The sequence below is a fragment of the Sminthopsis crassicaudata genome, chromosome 3 (genome assembly GCF_048593235.1).
Source record: "Sminthopsis crassicaudata isolate SCR6 chromosome 3, ASM4859323v1, whole genome shotgun sequence".
Taxonomy (NCBI): domain Eukaryota; kingdom Metazoa; phylum Chordata; class Mammalia; order Dasyuromorphia; family Dasyuridae; genus Sminthopsis; species Sminthopsis crassicaudata.
In genome coordinates this window covers 88,901,023-88,928,216 of record NC_133619.1, presented here as the reverse complement: position 1 = coordinate 88,928,216, position 27,194 = coordinate 88,901,023, and the positions used below count along the sequence as shown (strand labels likewise).

At 35.3% G+C, this 27,194-nt stretch overlaps 1 protein-coding gene across 5 annotated transcripts in view; it reads right to left on the bottom strand.

The window, feature by feature from the left end:
- Nucleotides 1-27,194, bottom strand: part of ELF1 (E74 like ETS transcription factor 1) — a 110,163-nt gene that overhangs the window by 9,999 nt on the left and 72,970 nt on the right. For 3 of the 5 annotated variants that reach the window (XM_074299200.1, XM_074299201.1, XM_074299197.1), the window contains 7 exons: nucleotides 18,919-18,966; nucleotides 11,175-11,349; nucleotides 10,827-10,934; nucleotides 9,718-9,882; nucleotides 3,608-3,691; nucleotides 3,071-3,263; nucleotides 161-628 (listed from right to left, as the gene is read on the bottom strand). In XM_074299200.1, the coding sequence (XP_074155301.1) occupies nucleotides 161-628; nucleotides 3,071-3,263; nucleotides 3,608-3,691; nucleotides 9,718-9,882; nucleotides 10,827-10,934; nucleotides 11,175-11,349; nucleotides 18,919-18,966 (1,241 nt within the window). The remainder of the gene's footprint in view (nucleotides 1-160; nucleotides 629-3,070; nucleotides 3,264-3,607; nucleotides 3,692-9,717; nucleotides 9,883-10,826; nucleotides 10,935-11,174; nucleotides 11,350-18,918; nucleotides 18,967-27,194) is intronic. The other 2 variants (XM_074299199.1, XM_074299198.1) reach the window with 1 other exon arrangement.

Here is a 27,194-nt window from a genome sequence, read left to right as displayed (position 1 = left end):
TATGCAAGTTAAAGTTAGGTTAGCCCTAACAATGATAAAAGATTTTTGGCTCCTATAATCTGGCTTGAGATCTATCTAGCTTTCATTTCTGAATATCTACATGTACAAATAAGGCCTAAAGTACTTTTCAATATCTATAATTAAGTAACATATTTATTACCTAATATTCTGAAGAGAAGAATTTAATGTTTCATCTTGCATGTTACTGGTTACAGCTCCTTGCCCTTCTGAAACAGCTTGTATTGGCTGCATAAGGTGAACAGTCCGAAAGAGCTGAACAGGATGTGGAGCCTGTGATGATTGAACTGTCCTCACAACTTCAGGTGACAGAGCAGACAGGTGTGTCTGTGGAGCTTCCCCAGGCTCTTTGGGTTTAGATTTAGAATTCCCTGGTTTCAGAACAGTGGCAGATCCTCCTTTTATCCCTGGATTTGAAGACACTCTGGATTTGCTTGGTTGGTTTCTGCTAGAAGTGGTCGTTGAAGATAACAATGATGGATCTGAAGATTCTAAGCTGGAACTCGGATCTTCATCATCTATGTAAATAAGGTCTTTTGGCATTTCTTTAAATTGATAAACCAAGCGCTGACCTTCCACTTTAGCCAAAATACCCCTTTGGTAATAGTACCTATTTCAAAGCATAGACAAGTACAATTGAGTAAAGAGTTATTAAAAACATTAATCATACCACAAGAACATTGGGGTTTTTTTCCTTTTCTGCTGAGGCAACTGGGGTTAAGTGAGTTACCCAGGATTACACAGCTAGAAAGTATCACTAGATACTACACTAGAAAGTGTCTGAGGCAGTATTTGAACTCAAGTCCTTTTGACTTCAAGACTGGTGCTTTATTCATTGCTTCATCTAGCTGACCCTGGCATTTTTAAAAACTGACTTACATTCTGAGAACTATCAGAAGTATTTAGGGTTATTATCATAATTACAAAGAATTATTCCTCTGTCTACATGCATGCAGAAATGACTACCAACCTAAAAACTGATTCTGATTGTGAGAATGAATCCAGGATGTAAATTATATTAATCTCTAGTTTCACACCTCTTTACTTCCTTCTTGCCTGGCCTTTTCACTATTTCACAGCTTGTAATATGTTCCAAAATATTGTGGTAACAACAGGATAATCAGGATAAGAATGTCAATTTGACTGTGATTAAGAGCTATAACATAAGGATTCATACAGGAACAAAACCAAAACTAACATGACCATGAAAAAGGAACGTGAGAAATACTGGTAGATTTGGATTTCCTTCATTTTTCCTTGGCTTCCCTATTAACAGAATTGTCTGAATTCTGTTAGGCAAACCTAGAAATGTGACAACAAATGTTTATTTTTGGACTTAAGAATGTTTCCAATGACCTACATGTACAAAAACATTTATAGAAGTTCTTTTTGTTGGGGCAAAGAACTGGAAATTGAAAGGATGCCCACTAATTGGATTAACCTAGTTGTAGTATATGATTGTAATGGAATAGCTGTTCTATAAGAAATAATGAAGAGGCAGAAAAATCAAGACAAACTTACATGAACTGATTCTGAGTGAAATGACAAGAACCAGGAGAACGTTGCACAAAGTAACAGCAACATTGTCTGATGATTAACTAAGATTAATTCTTCTGAGCAATACAGTGATCCAAAACAATTCCAAAAGACTCATGAGAGAAAAATGCTATCCATATCCAGAGAATCTGATCTATGGAATCTGAATACAGATGGAGGGATACTATTTTCACTTTTTTTTTTTCTTTTTGTTTCTTCTTTCACAACATGACTAATGTGTTTAACATGATTGTACATGTATAAACTATATCAGATTGCTTGCTGTCTTGGAGAGGGAAGGAAAAAAATTTGGAATTCAAAAATCTTATAAAAATAAACATTGAAAATTATCTTTACATGTAATTGGAAAAAATATTAAGTGCAAAAAATGGCATTAACTCATAAATATATAGCTATATATACAAGCAGTATAATTCATCATGTTTGTCATTAGTTTTATTTTATTTATTTATTTGATTTGCTGAGGCACTTGGGGGTTAGTGACTTGCCCAGTATCACACAGCTAGGAAGTGTTATGTGTCTGAGGATAGATTTAAACTCAAGTCCTTCTGACTTCAGGGCTGGCGCTCTATCCACTGTGCCACCTAGCTGCCCCTGTCATTAGTTTTATTAAAGGATAATCATATCTCTGCAAAGCCAAAGAATCTGAGTATCCTATAAGAAACTGTGATTTATTTTACTAATTTAATATTAGTTACTAAACTAATTTTAATTATTTTATTACAAACTAATTATAAAATTATTATTATAAAACTCAGTATGGTACAGTAAAAGTGATGCAACATTTTTCAGGTGAACTACATATCTTTAAAAAAGATAAAACTATAATAGTTTTAATTTAATTTAAAAAGGCTAATTTTATCTCCTTCAAATTTAGAATCATTGTAGCCTCAGTCAAAATGATCCAACTTCAAAAATATTGAAACTAAAAGCTCCTACAGTAATATGATAATTTTGATTTTTTTAAAAATTTGTAATAACTAAAATATAAAATTTTTCATCTAACATTATCCATATACAGTATATAAATGCTGTACTTGAAAATCAAATTACCCCTAGGTAATCATCTTATTCTATAATGCCATTTTATTTGTACTTTATGCTGATACAGCTTAATGGTGCAAGATTTTAGAACACTGTGGTTGATTCATAATTCCTGTGAGGACCACAGCTCAGAATTTTCTGACCCCTGTACAAATAAAATGTCAACCACAACTTATTTCTTTGCACATTTCCTGTTTTTACAGAGAAAAACAGGAGTAGGACATAAAACTGATTAAGTGCACCATTTCATAGGACATAGAGTATTATTATAAAAGCCTCACTTCCTTTCTCCAGAAAAAAAATCTTGATATTTCAATTTAACTATATGCTGTTTTCTGCAATCAATTTATTCTTAATCCTTAAAAATAACACGTATTAATACTTTACTATTCTGCAACATACCAATTTTCAGCATTCCATAAACAAATACAACTACTGAAATTTTACATACCTGAGAGCTCTTCCCATAGTTTCATAATTCATATCAGGTTTGTTTTTGTGTTTTCCCCATAATTTAGACACAGCTTTAGAATCCACTAGTTTAAAAATTCCTTTCTCTCTCTGGGTCCACTTGATGTATTTGGGACAGGTGGTCTTGTCTTGAAGAAGTGCTAATAAGAACTCCCAAAGATAAATTGTATTTCCTGAAACAAAGGTATTTTTCAATTATTTAATTATTTTTCTTTTCCCCCCAGCATCAGCAACAAAAAGTCTTTTGGAATAACACAATGGCCTTACGTTGTTTGTTTGTTTGTTTTTTAATTAGGCTAAAAAACAAGATTATTCTGATTAGAGAAATTCAGAAAAAGGGGATTTCTATGGATTTGTTTTCTGTGAGGGGAAGTGGCAAGCCTTATCAAATGAATAGTCAAACTCATTTCAGCATGTCAGGAAAGTTTTTAGACTTATTCCTTATGTTGCCATAAAAAATTTTCAATTCTAAATACTGTTTGACAAGTACATATTATAAGCAACTTGTAGTACTTACCCTTTCCATCTTTGTTTTTCTTCTTTAAAGATATATTTGGTGTAGTAGCTGGGGAATCTGGTCTAAGTGGTTTACTTTTTCTCCCTGAAATCAACCAGTTATACATAAATCCATTATGTATAATTACAAGAAAAAAGGATAAATCATTTTCTTCTCATTTTTTGATATGCCACTTAAATCTCAAGGTCTTCAATTTCTTTCTAAATAGTGCATGTGTTTTTCTCATCAAAAATTATATTTACTATAAAGAAAATCATTTTCAAAAAAACTGAACATAGCAATGGATAGAACATTTTACACAGTAGAAGTAACTAACTAAAAAAAGGATTTAATAAAATTATCTTAGGCAAAAGTTAACCCAACCTCAGCTTTATCTTCCACAAAATTGTTTTTACTTCAGAACCAACAACTGCTGAAAATTCTGTTATGTATATTTAAAAACAGATGTGCTAGTTTCCTGAGAAGTTTATGTTTCTTTTAGATGGACTCAAAATGAACCCATACCATCCTCTTCTGATTTCAAGATCAGTTTATTGTGTTTACTGTTATGGAAGTTCCTCAAAGGCAGGGAGAGATTTCAGTTTCCATTTTCTCTTTTCTAATAATTGCCTATTATTGTCATCTACATTGGTTTAGGAGAAACTCAGAAATTGCTGTTGACTGCAATCTTGTATTCCTTATGTCTTTAAATTTTTTTTAATTTAAAAAAAATATATATATATTTTTTTTCCCTGAGGCTGGGGTTAAGTGACTTGCCCAGGGTCACACAGCTAGGAAGTATTAAGTATCTTGAGACCAGATTTGAATTCCGGTCCTCCTGAATTCAAGGCTGGTGCTCTATCCACTGTGCCACCTAGCTGCCCCCAAAAATGTGAATTGTTAAAGACATAAGGAGGGTGACCCTGTGTGACCCTATGCAAGTCACTTAACTTCAATTGCCTTAAAAAAAAAAAAAAATTTCTTGCAATATATATTCACACATACACATATAGTGCATATATACATACTCATACATGTGTATTCCCTTAAGATTTCTGTAAACTATGAGCAAATGTTTTCATCTGAATCCCCATAATTTTAGATTTTTAATCCTCGTAAATTTAATTTTGATGCCCATAAAAGAGTATGGTAAGACCCACTTAAAATAATTCTGAGCTATAAAATATTTCTACCACATTAGTTGTTTTTTTTTAGAAGAGTCAGCATGGTTCTAAATGGACAATAGTTTAGATATAAAGTACATTCAAGTATTCATGACATTCAAATAACAGAAAAGGATGGAGGGGAAAAGAGATGGGTTGAAAACCAGGATTACACAAGCTCTTAGAGCCCGCTGGGTAGGGAGAAAGGGTGAGTGAAGGAAATAAGCAGGATATATCTCAGTGATCCCCAAGAATTTCAGATCTGTTCTTTATAAGAAGCTCCAAAAAATGATCAGCAAATGCTACCTCCTACCCTTCATGTTCTATGACAGATGTTAGAGTTTGAGAATATCTAAACATTTGGAAGACAGCCTCATCCAGGGATAGATAAATGCTATCTTCTCTTTCAAAAAATGAAAGACCTTCACCTTAGATAGTTTGTATACAACATTGGCAGATGAGGTAAAAAAGATGAAAATAAAACCTGCTAACCCCTCCTTCAGGAATCAAAGCCCTACCTCCACCTCCCAAAAAAGTTACTTTCTTGCTTCAGAATCAGATGAAGGAATCAATCAGGACACTTTGAAAAGAATACTAACTCCAAAATCTAAGGGCCTCAGTTCAAATTCTGCCTTGGAATATTTATTTAATCCAGCTGAATTATAAAATTTTACCACAACATATAGGATCACAAGTGTGGAGCAGGAAGGATTTAAGTGTCCAAGTCCAAGATCAACTTTTCACTTTAAAAGTAAGGAAACTAAGGCTGGCATTATCCGAAGGGAGAGCATATAAAAATAATATGAACATTAAACCCACTATTCAGTTAGTCATTTGCCCAAGATCACACAATCAATGTTTGAGACTTTCTTATCAGCAAAATGATTAGACTAAATAACCTCTCACATTCTTTCCAATTCTAAATCCTGTGGTTTAGTGGAGACGGCACTGGGGAAAAAGTCAAGAAGTGACTTGCTGAGTTCAAATCTGGACCCAGACATTTATTTACTAGCTGAGTGACCCCAAACAAGTCACTTAACCCTGTCTGCCTCAGTTTCCTCATCTGTAAAATGAGCTGGAGAAAGAAATGGAAATCCACTCCAGAATCTTTGCCAAGAAAACTCCAAATGAAGAGTTAAAAATGACAACAAAAATAACTCGAATGAAATCACAATACAAATACGGTAAAATGGATGTTATTCGAGTTATTTTTTCAGTCACAACATAGACTACGATACAAATATGCAACCACTCAGCAGTCTATTTTCTGCTGGAATGGTGGGAGGAGAGAAAGAAAATTATTTAAACATTAGTGTTAACCAAGTTAACCAGATTACAATTATTACCTAGGTGATAACTTCCCCTACTTAGGTGAGAAAAGAGGGGGAGAAATAATCTTAGGGACGCAGTACCAACCAGGGCATAGGTGAGGAGACATGGAGGGGCCATGAGCAGACTGAGAAGAAACCACTACGGCTTCACGGGGCTCACAAGGATGCTATATATACTCACCTTGTGTGAAGAAGTCATGGGGAAAAATAACCATTTGACTCCTTTCAAGCGGAAAGCTGTTTCAATCAGACATCAGATGTGACAGCCAAAGGGCTTAGAGAGCTCAGTGTCCAAGGCAAACTGCCGGTCCACTAGGTCTAAAGTCGCAAGAAAAGCCCAAGGATGCCCCAAAGGGGAGGCAAAACTATCAGGAGGGCTGTATACCTAAGCAAACAGCTCTCCATTTTTCAATGACCTGATGATCTTATCAAGAGCATTACAGAGAACAATACAGAAACTTCCTTAAAAGTGGAGTCAGGATATATGAGCAAAGATTCGATTCAGGCAGAAAGGACTGCATTAAGGGCTTTTAATTTAATTGGCAAAAAAACTAAGATTTGGTTACAAATATAGATTGGTAGCTGAGTCTAGTGATAGACATACTGTATATTCCTTGCCTATTTTATTTGTTTCAATCTAGCTATTGATTTTCTCTTAAGTTCTATAATTACATTTTATTGCATAATGATATATAATTATATTATTAAAATTAAAATAAATCAAATATTTAAACTTAATTTTAACAAAGTATTTTAATAAAACTGTTATAGAGATCAAACTATATACTAAATAAAATTAAGCCTCAACTAGCTGAGGAAAAAATCTAATTGCTGGGCTTCTGTATGTATACATGTCAGCTACTTGAATTCCAAATAGCACTCAAGAGGCATTAATCAATTAGAAGGGATACTCTCATTGTCCAAGATTTGTTTTACCTACTTCACAAGTGTTTCTAGAATCACAGAATACCTAACTGAAAAAGGTCTGAGAGATCACATCACTTAAGCACTACCTAAAAAGTGAGTTCTTTCTATAACACACCTGACAAAGGACCCTCCAATTTCTATTTGAATATATTCCTACCTTGTGAGAACTAGGAGAACCTAGTTCTAAGGCATAAGTCTCCTCCCTAATGAGGAAACTGACTTCCTGGGAATAGAGAAGGAAACTGTATTAAACAGAAAACAAAGATTACCTTTCCTCTCTAAGTCATCTATCTGACTCCATCTTATCTCTCTTTTCTTTAGATGCTCCAGTGAAGTGGTTCCATGGACATGGATAAAATTTCATAGCAATGAAATTAAGGATTAAACATTTAAACATCACTAACAAGGCAAAAAGGCATGTTATACTATATATATTCATAATTTAAAAGGAACAGCTTAAATAATCTTGAAAATGTCACTTAATAATTTAGATGTGATATGCATATATGTGTATATATGCACAGACATTTTTGTGTATCTGTGTGTGTGTTTTGTGTTACGGGTTAGATTTCAAAGATTGTATAAACACTGATACTTCCATCATTTCATCTTTTTCTTTTTTCCCTAACTTTTTTTCTCTACTACTTACATTTGTTGGTTTGGTTTTTTTTTGAGTCATTTTTTTGGCTCTCTTTTTAAATCTTTTCCTTTAGCTCTAAAATTTGAATTCTTAACAGACTTGTATTAATTCTGCATTTTTAAGGCTTTATTTGTACATACTCTAGAATCATTCTCTTTTTCTAAGTTTGTGTTTTGAGCTTCCTCAGTTACCATATTATCTCTTTATATAGCCAGGATTTTTTCCTCCCCTCATCCTCCCAGCAGGAGGCAAGCCAGCCTGGCTAAAGCAGCATCAGAGATGGACTGCACGTGGCCATCAACTATATACTCACTTCTCCTGGGACCTTAGAACAGCTCATAATTCACAGTCCAAGCCCCGTTGTAACCCAACCACCACCAATCCTGATGGAAAAGGACTGCACATCCCAGTCATCACCATAACTAATATTTATTTAATAAGGTCGTTTCATTTTTTCTTTGGTTTTTATGAAACATGAAGAGAGATTATTACAATATTTGGGAACATAGCAATTAGACTATTTAAAAAAAAGCAATAGTTGGATGGATAATTAATGATAAGTCTGCTATCTCTCAATTCTAGATTTTAAAAGAACCAGCAGTAGAGGGGTAAAGGAAGAAAAATTAGGGTTTTTGAGCAAGAAAACATTTGGTTCCCAACTGTACATAGTGTCACACAGTTGAAAAAGGAAGCAAGCAGTAGAATGGAGCTAACCCGAGTATAATCTTTTGAGGAAAGACTGATCAAGCTTCAGAATTCTCTCATACAGATGCCAATAAAAGGAAAGGCATCATCTAGGGAGAGGATGCAATTATGGACATTTGAAAAACCATAAAAGCATTTCAAAATAAGTTTTGCTAGCATAAGAGCTAATTTCATAGCATTATTATAGAAAAGGCTAACAACGAACAACTCTTATTTATTACAAAAAGGAGAAATCCCTTCCAAGGTATTCTTTCTTTCTTTTTTTTGCTGAGGCAATTGGGGTTAAGTGACTTGCCCAGGGTCAAACAGCTAGGAAGTGTTAAGTGTCTGAGACCACATTTGAACTCAGGTTCTACTGACTTCAGGGTTGGTGCTCTATCCACTGCACTCCCAGCTGCCCCATTTTCCAAGGTAATATTAAAGAAAAAAATGCGCCATGTTTCTATCCAATTGTTTCTCCTTATGCAGATTAAGCAGGCTCATATTTAATCAGTTATATGGTCCTTGTGTATTTAAGGTAATTAATTCCAGCCACAACTAATGTACTTTGCTTTTTCTTTTAAAACATTTGATTAAGTTTAGCATTCACTTGGTCAGTCAGGTAAAAAAGTTTTTAACAAAGATAGTCATCTTCACCTGGGTAAGATTTTATTGTAATTTAATAAATTAAGGGAAAAGACTACTCAGTATTAGCCTGTGATGTGTTTTGAAAAACAAACTTGTCATTGGTATGCAAAATCTTACTTAACAGCATGCCTGAACTAGCAAAAGGCAAGGACTGAAGCAAGTCCACCGAGTGAAAAAATTTTTTCACAAGTGATCACAGTAAACAACATGTATCAAAATACATTTTAAAATAAATTTTTAAGTGAGCTAGAGTAGCAGAAAATGTATTGCCAAGCCTGATCATTATTCTCTTTGGGAAAAAACTCAAAAATTAAGAAAATTACTAGAATCAAAAAGAGTTATATAAGGACATTCCTAAGAAAGAAAACAAAGATAATGATCAACTGTCTATAGCCTATCTGAGAGAAGCTACAAAAAGCAAGAACTCATATTGCTGGGTTATTGAGTCAAAGGTGGACTGAATTATCCCTAACATGCTTTTTGTACAAAGCACAAGGTTAATGAATAAAATGGGGGGTGGGGGGGAGAAGAAGAGACAGACAGACAGACACACATACAGAGAGAGAGAGACAGAGACAGAGACAGAGAGAGAAGGAGGGAGGGAGGGAGAGGGAAGAAGGGGAGAGAGAAAGAGAAGAGAATTCAGATTTCTTTTAGTTTCTAGAATTTAACTTAAGTAATGAAATACACAATGCCACAGTGAAAATAATGCTTTAAATCCAAATGATTTAATCTCACCTTTCTTTCTCTTAGGTTGTTCTGGTATTGTAGTTTCTAGGGATTCTATGTACGTATCTTGAATTTGGTGTGATTCCATTACTTCGGGAATCCCATCCAATGTGACTGATACATGGGTAATGGGTGCAACAACAATCTCATCTTCAGATGAAGCAAATATATTAGCTAAAGGAAACAAAGTTAAAATTACCTCTAGAGAAAATAAAAGCCAATAATTTTTATTTTTATAGGAAAAATAAACTAGGATGAAAGAAAACTATAATTACCAACTTAAGTTTATTACTTGAAGGAATGCCTGAATTACATGGCAAAAAAGATGCAATAAAATGAAAACAAAATGTTACAAACATATGGTATGTTGTTTAGCTATTGATAACTAGCTATACAAATTACTACTAAACCTATAAGAATCATGTCCATATAGACTTATTTTTTACAATTCCAGGGGCAACTAGATGGCCCTCAATTCAATTCCAGTTCAATTCAATTCAAGTTCAATTCCAGTCTCAGACACTTAACACTTACCAGCTATATGACCTCAGGCAACTCACTTGACCCCAATTGCCTTGCAACAAATAAACGAATAGATGAATAAACAAATAATCAGAAAAAATAGGAATTCTAAACCATTTTTATACAGGAGCCTTCATTTGGGAAAAGAATGATACACCTTTCTCCAAAAAAAAAAAAAAAAAAAAAAAAAAAAACAGACATTGTACATACAAAAAACACTGTCCTAGATCATTTTTTAATATATTAAACCTTTTTTTAACACATATATGTGCTAAACCTTTTTAACATATATATTACATGTGTTAAAAAGAGTACCACAATAGTTCTAGAAAGTGTCACCAAAGACAGAATATATAGAGAAGAAAGGAAAAAGAGAAACAGGTACAAGTAATTAAAATGAAAGCAATAAATATCCCTGCCCCTATTTAAAAATAAAGCAAATATCTATCCAAGCATATAGGATGTGTAGGGAAAGTATCATATTACGTGAGTTAACACAACAATTTAAAATTCTGCTAAAAACATATATATATTTTCCCCCCCTAGGGATGTAAGTCACCTACATATAAAAACTCTTATACTATTTAAAAACTTACACATTCTTTTTTCATCCAGCATTGGACCTGGGGAGTCCATATTGAGAAGGGCCTCAGCAGCTTCAATTGTTTCAATCGTCTCATCTCCATTATGGCAAGAAGCTTCAACTACAATGCAGAAAGAAACTAAGTGAAACTGGTGTCAGACCATTTTTATGAAATTTTATAGGATGCTTATTTCTCATAGTTCTTATTTCTATAAAGGAATATAATTTATTCCCATTTAACTTAAGCCTTCTGTTGTAATTATACATCTATACCAGTGGTGTCCAAATTTATCATCACAAATCAAAATCATGGAAGCCACCTTTCCAAAATCACAAGATTTGGGACATTATAGTCATTCACCTGTAAGAGTGATATCATCATCATCAATAATTTCTTCTTCAGCAACATCCAATGAACTTTCAGTAATCATATCACTAGGTTCATCCACACAGGCTAGACCAGCATACCCATTGAGGATATCTGCACCAGGAACATGTTCCACAATAACAGCAGGGAAAATAGCAGGATCGCCAAGCTTAAAAATAAATAAATAAATAATCCTTTTAAGGAGTAAGAATTGACAATGATTAATTCTAAGTTTACTTAATAAAAACTAAAAGAACATTTTTATAGGGAATTTTTCTAACAGCTTACACTATTCTGATTTTTCTAAAAATACTCCTTTCTAGTAAGTCATTCAATAAGCATTTCCATGCCTACTGCATGCCAGGCAGTACTGTGCAAAGCACAAGGGGTGAGTTGTACAAACCAAAGCAGTCTCTGCTCCAAATAGCTCATCACCTAAGGGGAGAGACAACAACCAAATAACTACAAACACACTACCCACAGGATAAATTAGAAATAACTGACAAACAGAAACCACTAGAATTAAGGGGCATTGGGAAAGGTTTTCCATGTAAGATAAAATGAAGCTGAGACTTTAAGGAAGCCAGGAGGCAGAAATGGAGAACATTCCAGGTATGGGAAGAGCATTTCAGATGTGGAGACAGGCAATAAAAACACCCCCAAATTGAGATGTAGCAAGGAAGGAATCACTGGATCTCAAAGTGTTGGGAGTAGGGAGGGGAAGGCAAAGGAGAAATAAAATGTACAAGAAGAATGGAAAGGGGCCAAGATTAGACTATGAAGGGCTCTGAAACAGGATCCTTTGTACTTTATTCTGGAGGTAATAGGGCATCATTGGAGTTTATTGAAGGGAAGGATGTCAGACCCTAGCTTTGAGGAGATCAGTTTGGCAAAAAAAAAAAAAACTGATCAGGAGATCAGCTGAATGGAAAAGGAGCTAGAACAGAGAAAAGCTTACTTATGTCTAGAAGACCAAGAGCAAACTAGTGTAATAGTTAAGACATGAAGTAGTGAAGGTCTGTTGTCGGGGGGATGGGAGTATCAAAAAGATGGGGAAGATCATTGAAGGGATGCTGATATGCTTGATGAAGTCTGGGGGCAATGACTGAGCCAGGTGCTACCTCATGGAGTGGAAGAAGAAGACTATTCTGGCAGAAGCTAAGAAAACAACAACTGCCAGAATTTGGACTATGCAATAGCTACAGATTTAGTGAGCCTCAGAGGAGGAAAGACTTCTGAGGGAGTAGTGGTGACCCTGGAAGTGGTCAGGGGAAGCACTCCATCACTTCAAATAGTGAATCTCAGGGAGAATGAAAGAGAAAACAGGGAAGGACAGGGTGGTCAGGAAGTGTGCAGAAGGGAGCAGTGAGAATTCCATATCCGTGATTCTCTGGATGTCACCTTCAGTTTTGTCAATCAGGAGAGAGAACAGAAAGGGGAAAAAAAATGTTCATAGTATCTACCAAACAAGACAGTGCATGGAATATTAGAAGAACACAAATTATGCTATAAATTCAAAGGCTCAACATTCAAGAAAAGAAACTTGTCTTGCATGCTTGTAAACAAATGCACAAAATAAAATACATCAACAAAACAAATTAGAGACAATAATCTAATGAAAGAAATGACTTTCTAGGTTATCACTAAAATTTAGAATGGGATTATTATATGAATATAATACCATTATATTCATATTTATATTTATATCCATATTATATATGAGCAAAATACCATTAATGCATTATTGGTGGAGTTGTGAAATGATCCAACCATTCTGGAGAGCAATTTGGATCTATGGCCAAAGGGTTATCAAACCATCCTTTGATCCAGCCATATTTGTACAAGACCTGTACTCCAAAGAGATCATAAAAAAGGCAAAGGACCCACATGTGCAAAACTGTTTGTGGCAGCCCTTTTTGTAGTGGCTAGAAACTAGAAACTGAGCAGGTGACCATTAGTTGGAGAATGGCTGAATTAGTCATGGTTTATGAATGTGATGGAATATTATTGTTCTATACAAAATGATCAGAAGGATGATTTCAGAGAAGCCTGGAGAGACTTAGATGAACTGATGCTGAGTAAAGTGAGTAGAACCAAGAGAACATTGTACACAGCAACAACAAAATTATGTGATAATCAACTGTGATAGATGCAGCTCTTCTCAACAATACACTGATTTAAGGCAATCTCAATAGACTCATGATAAAAACTGGCATCTGTATCCAGAGAGAGGACTGTGGAGACTGAGTGTGGATCACAACATAGTATTTTCACTTTTTTGTTGTTTTTTTTTTTTTCCTTTCTCACTTTTTTCCCTTTTCATTCTTATTTTTCTTATACAGTATAAGGTGGAAATATTTAGAAGAATGACATATGGTTAGCCTATATTGGATTACTTGCCATCTAGGGTAAGGGAGTGGGGGGAAGGGAGAAAAACTTGGAACAACATAGGGTTTTGCAAGGATGAATGGTGAAAACTATCTTTGCATGTATTTTTAAAAATAAAAGGCTACTATTATATAAAAAAAAATTAAATTAAATAAAGAACATTGTGCTAGAGCATGACATTAAACAATATACCCATTAAATTTCAAGCCTTAAACTTCAGGAGGCAAGTCCTGGATTTAAATCCTACCTCTGACATTAATGCCTCAGACAACCACCTAAGACTATATAAATTGCATTAACAAAATTTTTTAAAGGCAAAGAAAAAAAATGCATTACGGTTCTGTCAAGTCAGAGGCAGGGCAATTAGGTGGCACAGTGGCTAGAATGCTGAGCCAAGAGTCAAGGAGGCTCTTCTTCCTGAGTTCAAATACAGCCTCAGATTGGATGTTTGGCCCTGTTTGCCTCAGTTTGTTCATCTGTAAAAAAAAAAAAAAAAAAAAAAAAAAAAAAAAAAAAAAGCTGGAGTAGAAATAAATTACTCCAGTGTCTTTGCCAGGAAATCCCAATTAGAACCAGATATGACTAAAAACAAAAAACAAAAAACAAAAAAACAAAACCTGAACAACATCAGAGGAACATCAGAAGCGCTCAACATCAATGCAATTATAAGCCTAGATGACCAAACAACAACAAAAATACTCCTAGTAAAAACAAAGTCAACTTCACTAGTACAAAATGGGGAAGGGGAAGCTGTGTGCATTAGTCTAAAAAAGATTTAGCATGCAAACCTCAACTTGAGTCAAATGAGATGTAGTAGCCCAATAGGCAAATACAATCTCAGATCACATTATGTGGCACAAATTTCCAGGATAAAGGAAATAATAATCCAGTTACTAGTAGGATGGGCATCAAATCACATTTGAAATACTGTGTTCTGCTTTGGATGCCACATCTGAGGAATGGCCTTGTTAAAATGGAATATATACAAGATGGTGAGGACCCTTGAGCTCATGGAATATGAAGGAGATACATCTCTTAAATATTTAAAAAGATGAACTGGGATTTGTTAGCTATCTTCAACAACTTGAAGGTTTTGCATTTGGAGGCTGCATCCTGATCCACCCACCCACCCTCCGGCCATATACTGGGTGATACAGCATTTGGCTTATTATAATAACAATTTAACTAAACTTTCTAAAAGCACCATGAGAAAGTCAAAGATGGCAGAAGTCTTAAGCAAATTCTGGATAGATAGGCATTAGCTAGAGGCCTCTGAGGTCCCTTCTAGCTCTGAGATTCTGCAGTTCTGTGAATTCTATTTAGACTTAGTGTGACTACTGTTTACCCTTTGCTGTCATTAACAAATATCAAGAAAAGTTAAAGATGCCGATTCCTAGTCTATGACAATTAATTAACCTCATTTATTCCACAAAGAATTAGATCCAGTACTCAAACTTGGGGATTATCTACCTGAATCCAAGACTCTTTGCACTATACTATAGTGTCTCCCAAGTTGAAAGGTAATTTTCTTCTTTAAATATAAGAAAACAGAAATGCTTTTAAATCTTATAGCATTTGCTCAATATTTCAATGACTAAGCAAAGATACCCTCCATCATTATTTACAATTCCACAAAAGTTAGGTTCTGCAATTTTGTTAGCCTAGTCCTGACAAGACCCTATTTTGCACTTAGATTTGATGTGAACTATCATTATAATCTAAGGATATTTATGAAGATGTTTTGTTGTCTCCTCTTTTCTGTCCTAGATGGAGGAGAAAAAAGAAAAAATGAGACCCTTTTTATCCCATCTTTCCTAGGTCACCTTTTCTGAGGCTTCTATTATCAGTTTTTGTCCAGCCTATGTCACAATTATTATAATAAAGAATCATCTAGAAACAGGACAACTAAAATTTCCCTTGAAGTCTTTCATTCGTCTCTTTTTTCTGCTTATACAAGACACTTCTGAAATTTCAGGGTAGTAGAGATAAGTATTCCAGTATTTGTCCTCTAGAAGCTACCTCAACATCGTTGTGAGTCAGGACTACAGCCAACAGACACAGAGATGATGATTCTTGCCTAAATTCAGATTAATTCCCAAATGTGTGCCATCTCTCTACAATGCCCAGCCGCCTCAAGTTCCAGCCTGGGCTGCTGCTGGTGGGCGGGCTTGACTCAAGCCTCTCCCATTCCAATCCATCCTCCAGTACAAATCTGATCACTCAATAGACACCAGTGGCTCCCTATTGCCTCGGGGCAATATGAAGCGTCCTAGCCCAGCCCTTCCCTCCCCCCCAACTTTGCAGTCTTACAACTTTCCTACTGCACAAAGACTTCTGAGACCAGTGGCTGTTCTATCAAAAAACTCTCTCTGCACGGAGCATTTTCTCTGATGTCCTCGGTGCCTGGGACTCTCCTTCCTCAATTTTGCTCCTTTCAGTCGCAACTAAAATCCCACTTTCTACAAGAAACCTTCTCTATCCCTCCTTAATTCCAGTGCCTTTCCTCTGTTAATTATTTCCCATTTATCTTTGTTTTGAAATGTGTTTATGTGTTGTTTCCCTTATTAGATTATAGATGTAGATTAGATCCTTTAAAATTGTCTTTGTCTTTTGCTTCTTTTTGTATCTCCAGTGCTTAGCATAGTGCCTGGCACATAAAAAGAGACAATGTTTACTGACTCTTTTTTTACTTTCACTTCCCACAGTGCTGACATATAGTAAAAAGCTTCTAAAGTTCCTGCTACATCTAAATCTATGGTTATCCCTTTCAAAATGCCCAAAATTAGGAGTTCTAATCCATCCCCACCCCTACCCCGCGCAACTGGAAAATCCATTAACTGTACCCAAAGAAGTATTAATTTTTTTCTTTTTCTTTCCTAGGGTAATTACCTTATTGTAAAAATTAGACTAAGTATTTAGTCATAGGCTCTTCTGGCTTCCGTAAAAACTCCCAAAACTTTCTTCTAATTTCTTGTGCCAATTAGTGATAAATGCAAATTAAGATAGGTAAAGTTGTAAAGTAGAAGGGATATGATTATTTGTGTTCACTCTAGACTTCAGTTTCCTCATGCGTGAAATGAGGAGGCCAGAATTAAACTATAAAGTCCCTTTCTCAGCTTTAACTCCTAAGACTTAAATTCAGATACAAGGGAACATGCACTGCCACAATCATATCAGTTATTTTGCAACACAATGGAGTGAGGAGGAGGTGAGTTTGGAGAGGGGGAAGGGAAGGGAGAATAGTAGTTTTTGTTTTGCAACAATGGCAGATTTATCTACTCAACAATTACGTTTGGCTTAACGTATTATTACAACTAGAATTTCTGAAACATAAATCTGGTGAAAGTAAAAGGAAATGGCAGGGGTGGGGGGGAGGAGAAACAAGCCTGGGATTAACATTTTGCAACAGACAAATTTCAAATAACATTGAAATTCTGTTTATGTTTATAATTCCCAAACTCAAGAAGAAACCCAATGCAATGAAAAAGAAAAAAAAAAAAAAAAAAAAAAAAAAGAAAGGGCAGAAGTAGAGTTAAGACCTGGTCACTAATGTATTCTAGCTATGTGAATAAAGGCAAGTCACTTGGCATTTCAGTGTCCTAAATTTGGAAAAGTCTATAAGAATTGTCTATTAATCACAGATATGAGTCACCAGAGGCAATTAACTGTAGGCAGAAGCAGATTAAATTGTAATAGGACCTTATTTAACTAAATAAGTAAAAATAAAACTCAGATAATATTACTTTGAGGTTTTCTAAGTCAATATGCTGTTTATATAGATTGATATCATTGTTCTATACCATTAGTTTAGTTTAAATCACAAAACCAGATTTTTTTTAAAATTCCAAAACTTAATTTTTCCCCCAAAACAACTAACTTCTGCCCTTATAAAACATTTGACAGTACTCATAGCCATCATATTGGCTAATATGAAAGGAAAGGTAAAAGGATAAACAAATGCTAAGAATGTGGGAAAAGTGAGATACTAATATACTGTTTGTTGGAGTTGCGAAGTGATCCAGCCATTCTGGAGAGCAATTTAGAACTAGGATTCTAAAACTGTACATACCTCTGATCAATACTACTTCTAGGTCTTTATCCCAGAAGTTTTTTAAAAGGGGGAAGGGGAGGTAAGAGTTGGGAAGCAAGAGAGAACACTATTTGTAATTTTGTAATATTTATAGCGGCTCTTTTTGTGGTAACTAAAGAACTGGAAATTGAGGAATGAACAAATTGTAGTACATGATTGTAATGAACTTCTTGTGCTATAACTGAAAAAGCAGGATGATTTCTGAAAAACCTGGAAACTGATATAAAGTGAAGTTAGATGAATCAGATTACACATAGTAAAACAATATTGTACAATGAAGAACAGTGAATGATTTAACTATTCTCAGCAATACAATGATCCAAGACAGTCCCAAATGACTCATAAAAAATGCTATCTGCCTCCAAAGAACTGATTGTTGTATGAAGCAGACAAGTATATTTCTCTCTCTCTTATTTGAGTCTTACACAAAACAACTAATGTAAAAATATTTTACATGATTGCACATGTATAACCTATATCAGATTGCTTACTGTTACTAAATTAAAAGATACTTTCTAAACATAATAAAGAGGAATTTAACATGAAATTAAACAATAATTTAGTGTTTCACTCAAATTGCAGGCTAAACCAGTTTTCTTTGTCATATATAAAAATCAATGATAACAAATTAAAAACTTTTTAAGACAAAGTGAAAAATCAGTTAAGCAATAGGAATTGTGGAGTGCTTTTGTTCCCTGATTCAATCCAGCACAGGCTCTGAGAGAATTTTCAAGAAACTATGCATGACCCCCTTCCAACTTCACTGAGTAAATAAATTTGTTCCCCAAACATGTGGAAATAAAAATGCTTGAGAGCTGACCAAATAACTTGTTAGGTTTTGCCCAATTTCTCTAGCAACAGGGTTCAATCTGGTATGTGAAAGTTGTGTAACATCCTGTCAGTATTCTTTATAAAGCAACTTAAAGGAAGCAACTATTTATCCAGGCTTTCTCTTAAAGTGCAAACAATTAATTACAAACTACTTAAAAATATAGACTCCTTTTTTGAGGAGCTTTGTATTCTTTGTATCTCTTCAAATTATAATGTCCAGTTTTGATAGACTACTTAGTGCCACACACCTTAAACAATTATAAAATAACAGCTTTTCTCTAAAAATCAGAAACTTCTCATTAATCATATTTTAGCTCATTGTTACCAATGAAAACAGCATATGATTCTTTTCACTGTGTTATCATAATGGAAACCCAGTATATAAAACTTAGCTTATTCAGTATCTAATGACTAGAATGTTGGACTTACAAGGTTTTCCTTATCTTCATCACAGCCAGAATTCAAGGGCTGGCATTCCTATGTAATAGAAACAAAAGTCTTTTCAGAAGAAGTACGATCAAGCTATAACATACAGTTTATTAGCTATGATCATTATTAATATTGTACAGTCTCTAGCTCTTCTATGACCATGTTTTGGTTTTGTATGGGGTAGGAGGGTTCTTTTATTTTGTTTTTGGGGGAGAGAAAGAAGAATGGAAAGAATGCCATAAGTTTCCAGGGGTTAAAAAAAGAAAGAAAGAAAAACGCAGTTTTTAGACAGTTTCCTTCATGCAGAAAATTACTTTCATAACCACAAACTGCCCAAATCCTTTTAAAGATCACATTCATTACTTTCAGCAGGAGTATTACTGTCAATTAACTGAGGTTCCCTCTGAGCATTTTCTATTTTACCAGGAAGGAAATTTGGGGGATTTTATAGCCCACATATGTAGTCAACAAAAAGCAATATTTCAGTGCCTATCTACTAGAAATACAGAAAGACAGCTGAAAGGACCACTTAGTCCAACCACTGCTCACCCTCTCCCTTTTCAAGAGAAAGCAGATAGAATTACTACTTACCTTTCCTGAGATTACAAGACAGAATTCAGAACTAAAAATTTTTTTTCTCTTAGCAACTTCTACTATATACTTCCCTTTAATGTTCTTCCATATCACAACCCTTCAATTTTTTTTTAAATAACTGTCCTGTGTCTATCCCTGATCTACAACCTAAATATCTCCAGCTCCTTCTATCAGGCTTTGTCAGACAATAGGATCCTAATAAAAGTTTATTAGGCATTAAAGTATATTAGTAAGATGTTTCCAGCCATAGGATATAGATGAAGAGAAAAAAAAGAGGGAGTAACCAGGAACAAGAAGGAATGTCCAGTTAGAAGCAACTGAAAGCAAAAAACTACACACAAATCTATTATTTCCACTATTTTTAAAATAAAAATTTTCCTTAAAATAAAAGATCAAATCATTGTTTTTCCCTAAGTCACTATGGACAGAGTGCTGTCTTTGGAGGCAAGACAGAAATTTAAGTTCTGACTTTGACACTGATTGTAGGACTATATTAACCTTTCAGTTGCTAATGGCTATAAATTAACAGAGAATGTGCCAAACAGAAGAGAAGTATCCTCATCAATTCTGAAAACACTGCTCCAAGTCCCTATTTTCGTCTCTCACAATAATCACACAGGAAAAAAGGCCTACAGGACAATTACCACGTGGCTGACTTTTTTTTTGAAAGGGAGTGGAAAGGAAGGAAAATAGCCTCACACAGAAGGGCAAAATGTCTACTGGTCAAAAGGTCAAGACTTTATTCCTTACACTCCAAATGGGTACTAAAGTGCATGCACTAAGTTGTTTTGGATGCTGTAATGATATTCCTATGATGCTGAATGTTAGGACCTCTCCTCCATGGGGTTGCATGTCATGTCCTGACTCCTACTTGCAGGATACCTTCTCTAGATCATCACACCAACCTAGTGTTACACTTCAAAACTCTGAGCTTCCAAGGCCCTCAGAATTCTCCCTCCAGTCTCTCACTTGGTGGCTTCCATGACTCTCTTGGATAGAAACCTCTTCCCAGATGACTCTCAATCTTTATCCAGACCTTAATCCTCCCCTGAAAGCACCAACTGCCTGCTAGGAATTTCAAACCACATAGGCATCTCAAACTCAACATGTTTAAAAAAAAAAAAAAAAAAAAAAAAGGTCATTGTATCCCTGACTGCAGAACACTTGTCTCTTAAGCCATCCCAATTTTAACCATGGTTACAATATTCTTTTGGTCTTCCCAGTTCTTAACCTGAAGAGAACGTTTACTCTTTATTCAGTTACTGATAGCTTCTCTCATCATTCCACTCACTCTTGGTTCAAGCCTTCATCTTCCCTCCTACTTTGTTATGAACTTTAGGACTAGTTGGATACTCTCCACATTGTCCTCCCTACCTCTTGTATTCCCCCTCTAATCTACCTTCCAAACAACAACAAAGCTGATCCTGTCATTATCCTAATTCACTCCAACAGTTTTTCTATACTCCCTCCTTTTTGTCATTTAAAAAAAAACCAACTGGTCCCAATCTGCCCTTCCAGTCTTATCCCCCTTACACACTACACAGTCCAATCAAGGAGCCAGGCTGACCCCATCTTCTCCATGCCTTTGCACTGCCTCCCTTCTGGGCCTGGAATGCAAACTCACCTGGTCTCCATTCCCTTCCAAATCCAAATTCACCTCATGTGCCACCTTCTCTGACCTACCCCAGAGGGTCTTGTGCTCCTCCAGTCCCATCCAATTACTTTTTTATTTTGTATATATTGCATATAGTTTTATTAACCGATGTAAATTTACAATTAAAAAAAAAACCTCATGCTTTAGCAAAGAGGTCTAGGACAAGAACTTTATCTGTAATTTTATTAAGTAGGAAGTAAAATGAGGCAGGTACCTGAAGGAAGTAATTTAGTTATCTCACAATAACTCCATGAAATAAACAACCTCATAAAGGATGTTACCAAAATGGTGATAGAAGGAACTCAATCATGTTAAGCTAATTAAGCACAAGATGATAAGCAATGCAATATTAAAGGGGAGTGCTGCCCTAGTGACACCCAAGCTGCCTGATTAATTAAAACTAAAACTGACATGACTTTTCAATCTAAGAACCACGTCAGCTGTTCTCAGGTCAGAAAATTAAGAAAAGTGGAAGGAAATCAGAAAAAAGGGAGTTATACCATTCTCAATTGTTCACTATTCTCTATTCACAATCATTCTACATACATACATACACACACACACACACACACACACACACATATATGGATGCTATAAAATATGGGGAAATTCATGTTATAGTAGAAAAGACACTATAACTCATAGAATTTGCAATTTGGAAGGGATCTTAGCAAGGTCTCAATTGCCCACTATTATTTCCCCCAAAACAACTATTAAACATCTACTGGAAACATCTTACTAATATAGTTTAATGCCTAATAAACTTTTATTAGGATCCTATTGTCTGACAAAGCCTGATAGAAGGAGCTGGAGATATTTAGGTTGTAGATCAGGGATAGACACAGGACAGTTATTTAAAAAAAAAAAAAAAAAAAAAATTGAAGGGTTGTGATATGGAAGAACATTAAAGGGAAGTATATAGTAGAAGTTGCTAAGAGAAAAAATATTGAACTTGTGATCATTTAAAATCATGATGGTCTTCCATAGAAGCTATCTTTTTCATCCTATGCTGATATATTTAAAATCTAAACATAGCACTTGAAACATGACAGGAATAAAGAAATAATATTGGTATCAGCTTAGTTCTAAAACTCACAGAAAGCCTTCTCAATCATAACTTTGTCATAATATATTTGTTCTCTATTGTCTTCTCAATTATGTGTCAACCATACCTTCTGGAGCATATTTTTATATGGGATGTAGCCCCATAAGCTGTAGGGTTTCTTAGGGCAGGAAGTGAATTCAGGTATTTTTGTATCTCCCCGGCACCTGATGTTAGGTGCACACAGGAGGGACTTAATTAAATCATACTGAATAGGTAGGACCAAGAAACCTGCAGCACACTAAGAGACCACTCTTCAGACTAACATTATTTTAAGTATTTATAATAAATGCTTTATGTATAGTTGTTCAATCAGGTTATAGAACTATTCAATTCTAATCATCCAAGGTACATTTCTCTATTTCATACAAAAAGATACCACCATGTGAAATGACTTTGCAAAAGCAAGACATACACTACATTTATAATCAATTTTGCAGCTAATTCCTGAATACGATAGCCTCTGAATTTACTCATACAGTACTGAGTACCCACCACACTATGGCACTATTGGAGAGAAAAAGGGAAAGGAGATGAACAAGAATTTCCAAATAATTAGAATAATAAAGCATAAAAAATAAAAATGCACTGGAACTCTTGAACATAATAGCAAAATCACTTTTTATTATTAAGGTTACAGGGGAATCTGTAATCATTATCAATTAATTCTCTTTGAACAAAATAATTCTCATTTGAATAAAACTTCCAAGGGTGGAAGAAAGTAAACTGAAACTTTACTAATTCTTTAAAATAATGGTTTCCTTCCAAGTAAATGGTTTATACCAACTTATCTGTCATCTCTCTCCCTCATAAAAGAATAACAGAGAATATGTATTGAGGGATGGAGTTTCCATAAGCTTTTCAGTTCCTTTTATTCAAAGCACATGGCATTTACTCTGGTCTTTTTCTTGCCCAATGCAGCAAGTCAGTCAACAAACATTTATTAAGCACTTAGTAATGTGCCAGGTAAGTGCCAAGGACACAGGCAAAAAAACCCAGTACTTGATTTCAAGAAGTCACCATCTAATGGATGAGACAACAAATATGAATAAATAAGTTATGTACAGGATAAATAAGACATAAGTAAAAGAGGGAAACACCAGAATTGGGAGTTCAGACAAACTCGCAGTAGTATGTATTTTTAAAGTAATCTGTGAGAGGGTAGGAATTAGTAACAAAAACTCATGATAAAATGTCAAATTAAGACTCATTATTCTCACTTCCCAGTGGCTTGATGCATCTAATCTGTTTTTCCAGTTGCTGCAGCTGGCCTCAAGTTTGAAATCAGCAGCACTCATTACCTGTTTTAATGTTCACCATATCCAAAGACTAAATAAACAAAATTTACAAGATTTTCTGCCTTACTGGAAAATGACTTCATCCTTTCTGATATTAGCAACACTACTAATGCCAATTCAGATGAGTTAAAAGAAAATAAAAAAATTACAATCTATCTCTAGCGGACTGCAGACTTTTCAAGACTAAATGTAAGTAAACAGGAGTTTGTTTTCAGCATCCTTCTATCCACCTCTTCTACTACCTATAGCTGGAAGATCTTGCTTCTGTGCTTAATCTCCTATACTGTTAACTAAGGAGCCCTCTCAGTTTTAAATGACCCCTCATTTCTTCCCTCAATTAAAAAAATCTCATCAACTAATTACTCTATGGAATATTGAATATTAATTAAAAAGAAGTTGATTTACTAAGTGGAATTAAATTTGAAATTCAACTTACTGGTACTTCAGAAAGTTATAAAGGAATGATCCTAACATAAGGAGTGGCTTTTAATATTAAGAGGGGTCAAGCTTCTTCATCTCTACATTCTTTCTGCCAAATCTTAGTCCAAATATTAACTCAAATCTAGTTCTTCATCTTCCCAGGCTCCGAAGCCTTCTATCAGGGTAGTAAGACATGGAGCTAAATGACTTCTAACATCCTTTTCAGCTCTAACTCTACAATCTTATAGCTCTGGGATGTCTCCACTAAATAAGTTTGGCCCCATTCGCAGGATTCCTCCCCCAGCATAATCTTCCGCTCATCACTTAACTACCAACAAGACAGACTCTGATAAGTGAATCAAAGGTGGGGGGGTGGGGGGGAGAGGAGAGTAAGAGGGGGGTGAATTAGAAAGAAGGGGATCTAGAGATCCTGAGCAGCCAGAGCTCCAGGGGCTGAGGTTGCATTCAGGCTCGATCCAGGACAACCTAAAGAGCCTCTCACCAAACAAATCCTGGACTGACCCCTGCCCAGTAAGGGAGGGAAAGGGAGAAGAGAGTGGGCCTGGGAAACAATCTCAGCCTCAAGAGTTCTCAGCTAGGCCAGAAATGCTGGTTTACCCAAAGCAAGGCACTGAAGAATAACTAAACAAAAAAGGACAAAGGCATACACCCATAAAAGAGCTACAAAACACTTGGAAGTAAAGAAGGAAAACAAAGTCAGATACAAACTTATTAATGCCCAACTTGGGGCTTTGGGAGTCACTTTATCATGCTTGAGATAACACATCTCATTTTTATGTATTAGATCTTTTTCAGTATTGAACTATTTACTCCTATCTTCTACACATACACGAGGAATGGAAAAGTTGTTGAATCTTCCTGCAGGGATTGCAAATACCAACAAGACATTCTACTGCTTATAAATAAGCATTTATTAATACCTTCGGAACTTTCAGGCACTATGGCATTAGTGCCAGAGATACAAACATTAAAGTGAAACAGTCGTTGCCCTCAAGGAGTTTACATTCTAAAGGGCAAGACAGCATACAAGCATCCATGCAACTATTTGTACAAAGCCCTTCCTCCCTCCCCTCCTCCCCTCCCTTCCCCTCCCTCACGGGCACGCGCAGGCGCGCACACACACACACACACACACACACACACACACACACACACTCACTCACTCACTCACTACAAAAGGGGGTGGGGGCATAGGTGCCCTCTCAGTTGGGGGTGTGGGAAACATTTCATGAACCGTGGCCTTTGACCTGAGTGGGGCATGTAGTGTCATCCAGGATCAACAGCCAAGCAATCTGGAGCAGATTGTGGGAAATAACATCTAAGAGATCTGGATAAGTAGTTTTGGTATGAAATTGTTACAATGTCAAACATTGAAGCTCCCACTTTATCTAAGAGTGAACAGAAGTTAATGGAGAGGGGAGGGAGAGAGAGAAATAGAGAGGGGAAGAGGGAGGGCTAGAGACAGAGAGGGAGGGAGAAGGAGAAAGGGTGGGAAGGAGGAAGGGAATGAGGGAGAGAGAGAGAGAGAGAGAGAGAGAGAGAGAGAGAGAGAGAGAGAGAGAGAGAGAGAGAGAGAGAGAGAGAAGAAAGGGGCAGAGAAAGAAATGAGGGAGAGACAGAGATCAGAGTTCAAATCTGACCTCAGACACCTCAAGCTGCATGACCCTGAATAAGTCCCTTAACCCCATTTACCTCAGCTTCCTCCTATGTAAAATGAGCTAGAGTAGGAAACTGGCACTTTACTCTGACACCTTTGGCAAGAAAACCTCAAATGAGGTCATGAATCAGACATGACCAAAATAACTAAACAAATAAAATAAATAAAAACACAATAATGGAGGCCCACAAAACCCAATTAACATCATTCCCATAGAGAACTATATTACTGATATGTGTGTATTTTGTAGAGCACACAATTTTAAGAACAGACCTGTTTTGGATATTATTCTAGAAAGAGAAAGCTATGAAGCAGTAATTTCTCATTGCAGGGAGCAGTTAGTACCAGTTTTCTGTATATTTCTGTAAATTTTCAAGTCTTTCAGTGTTATCTTAATAGAACTTTGGGAATTTAATTCAACTTAAAATTTGTCAAAAATTTTTACTGAGCTGACAGATGCATTTTCAGGTCATAGATTTAGACTACAGATTATAGATTATTGGTAAAATGCTTAGTACCATGCCTGCTGATTCTATGCCCCCATCTAGAAGAAACCTTTAATAGCATTAATTCCAAAATTACTCAGTTTACATACATATATTTCAGACAGTTTAAGGAACTGGACCAAAGATCTGATTCTGGTCCTCAAGACACAGTACCTATTCTATTTTACTAGGCTATCAAGTCCCTGGAAGTAGGACCAGCTTAACCAAATTGTCTATCTGCCTTTATAGTGGAAATTGAAGAGATACCATTTAATTTGTGAAAGACTGAACAAGTTGTGGTATATAATTTTAATGGAATATTATTGTGCTTATAAGAAATTAAGAAAGGGATGGTTTCAAAACATTTGGGAAAAACTGATGCAAAGAAAAGTGAGCAGAACAAGGAGAACATTGTACACAGTAACAGCAATATTGTAACAATAATCAATAGAGAAAGAATTACTCTGATCAACACAGTGATCCAAGATAATTCCAAAGAATTGATGAAAAATTCTAAGCACCTCCAGAAAGAACTGATAAACTGAGTACAGACTGAATTACATTTTTTTTCATTTTGTAAAAAACATTTTAATAAGTTAATATTAATAAATGATAGACACTTTCAATTTTTTTAATTAAAAAACATTCAAGTTGCCTAAGCACAAGAAAAATAAGCAAAACGTTACCTCACTATTACCTAAAAGGCGATTTATTCATAGAGCCGGTTAACAATTGAAACTACCTCTGAACTTCTTTCAAGTTTTAAATGTAACAAGTAAAAAGTACAAAAATAAATATGGATGATAGTAGGTCCTGTGAAAATCAACAAAAGCCTGAATACACATAGTTTACTTACTCTTGAATATACTAATTTATAACAAGGATAATATAACCCTAATCTTGAGGTGGTTGCCTTGTCCTACCAAGATTTTTTGACAACCAGCACCCTCTTTTTCCTGATCCTGCCACAAACAATTACTCCTTTTTTACCACTGAAAACACTAATTATTCCTTATTATGCTTCCTAATCAGTAAAAAGAAGTTG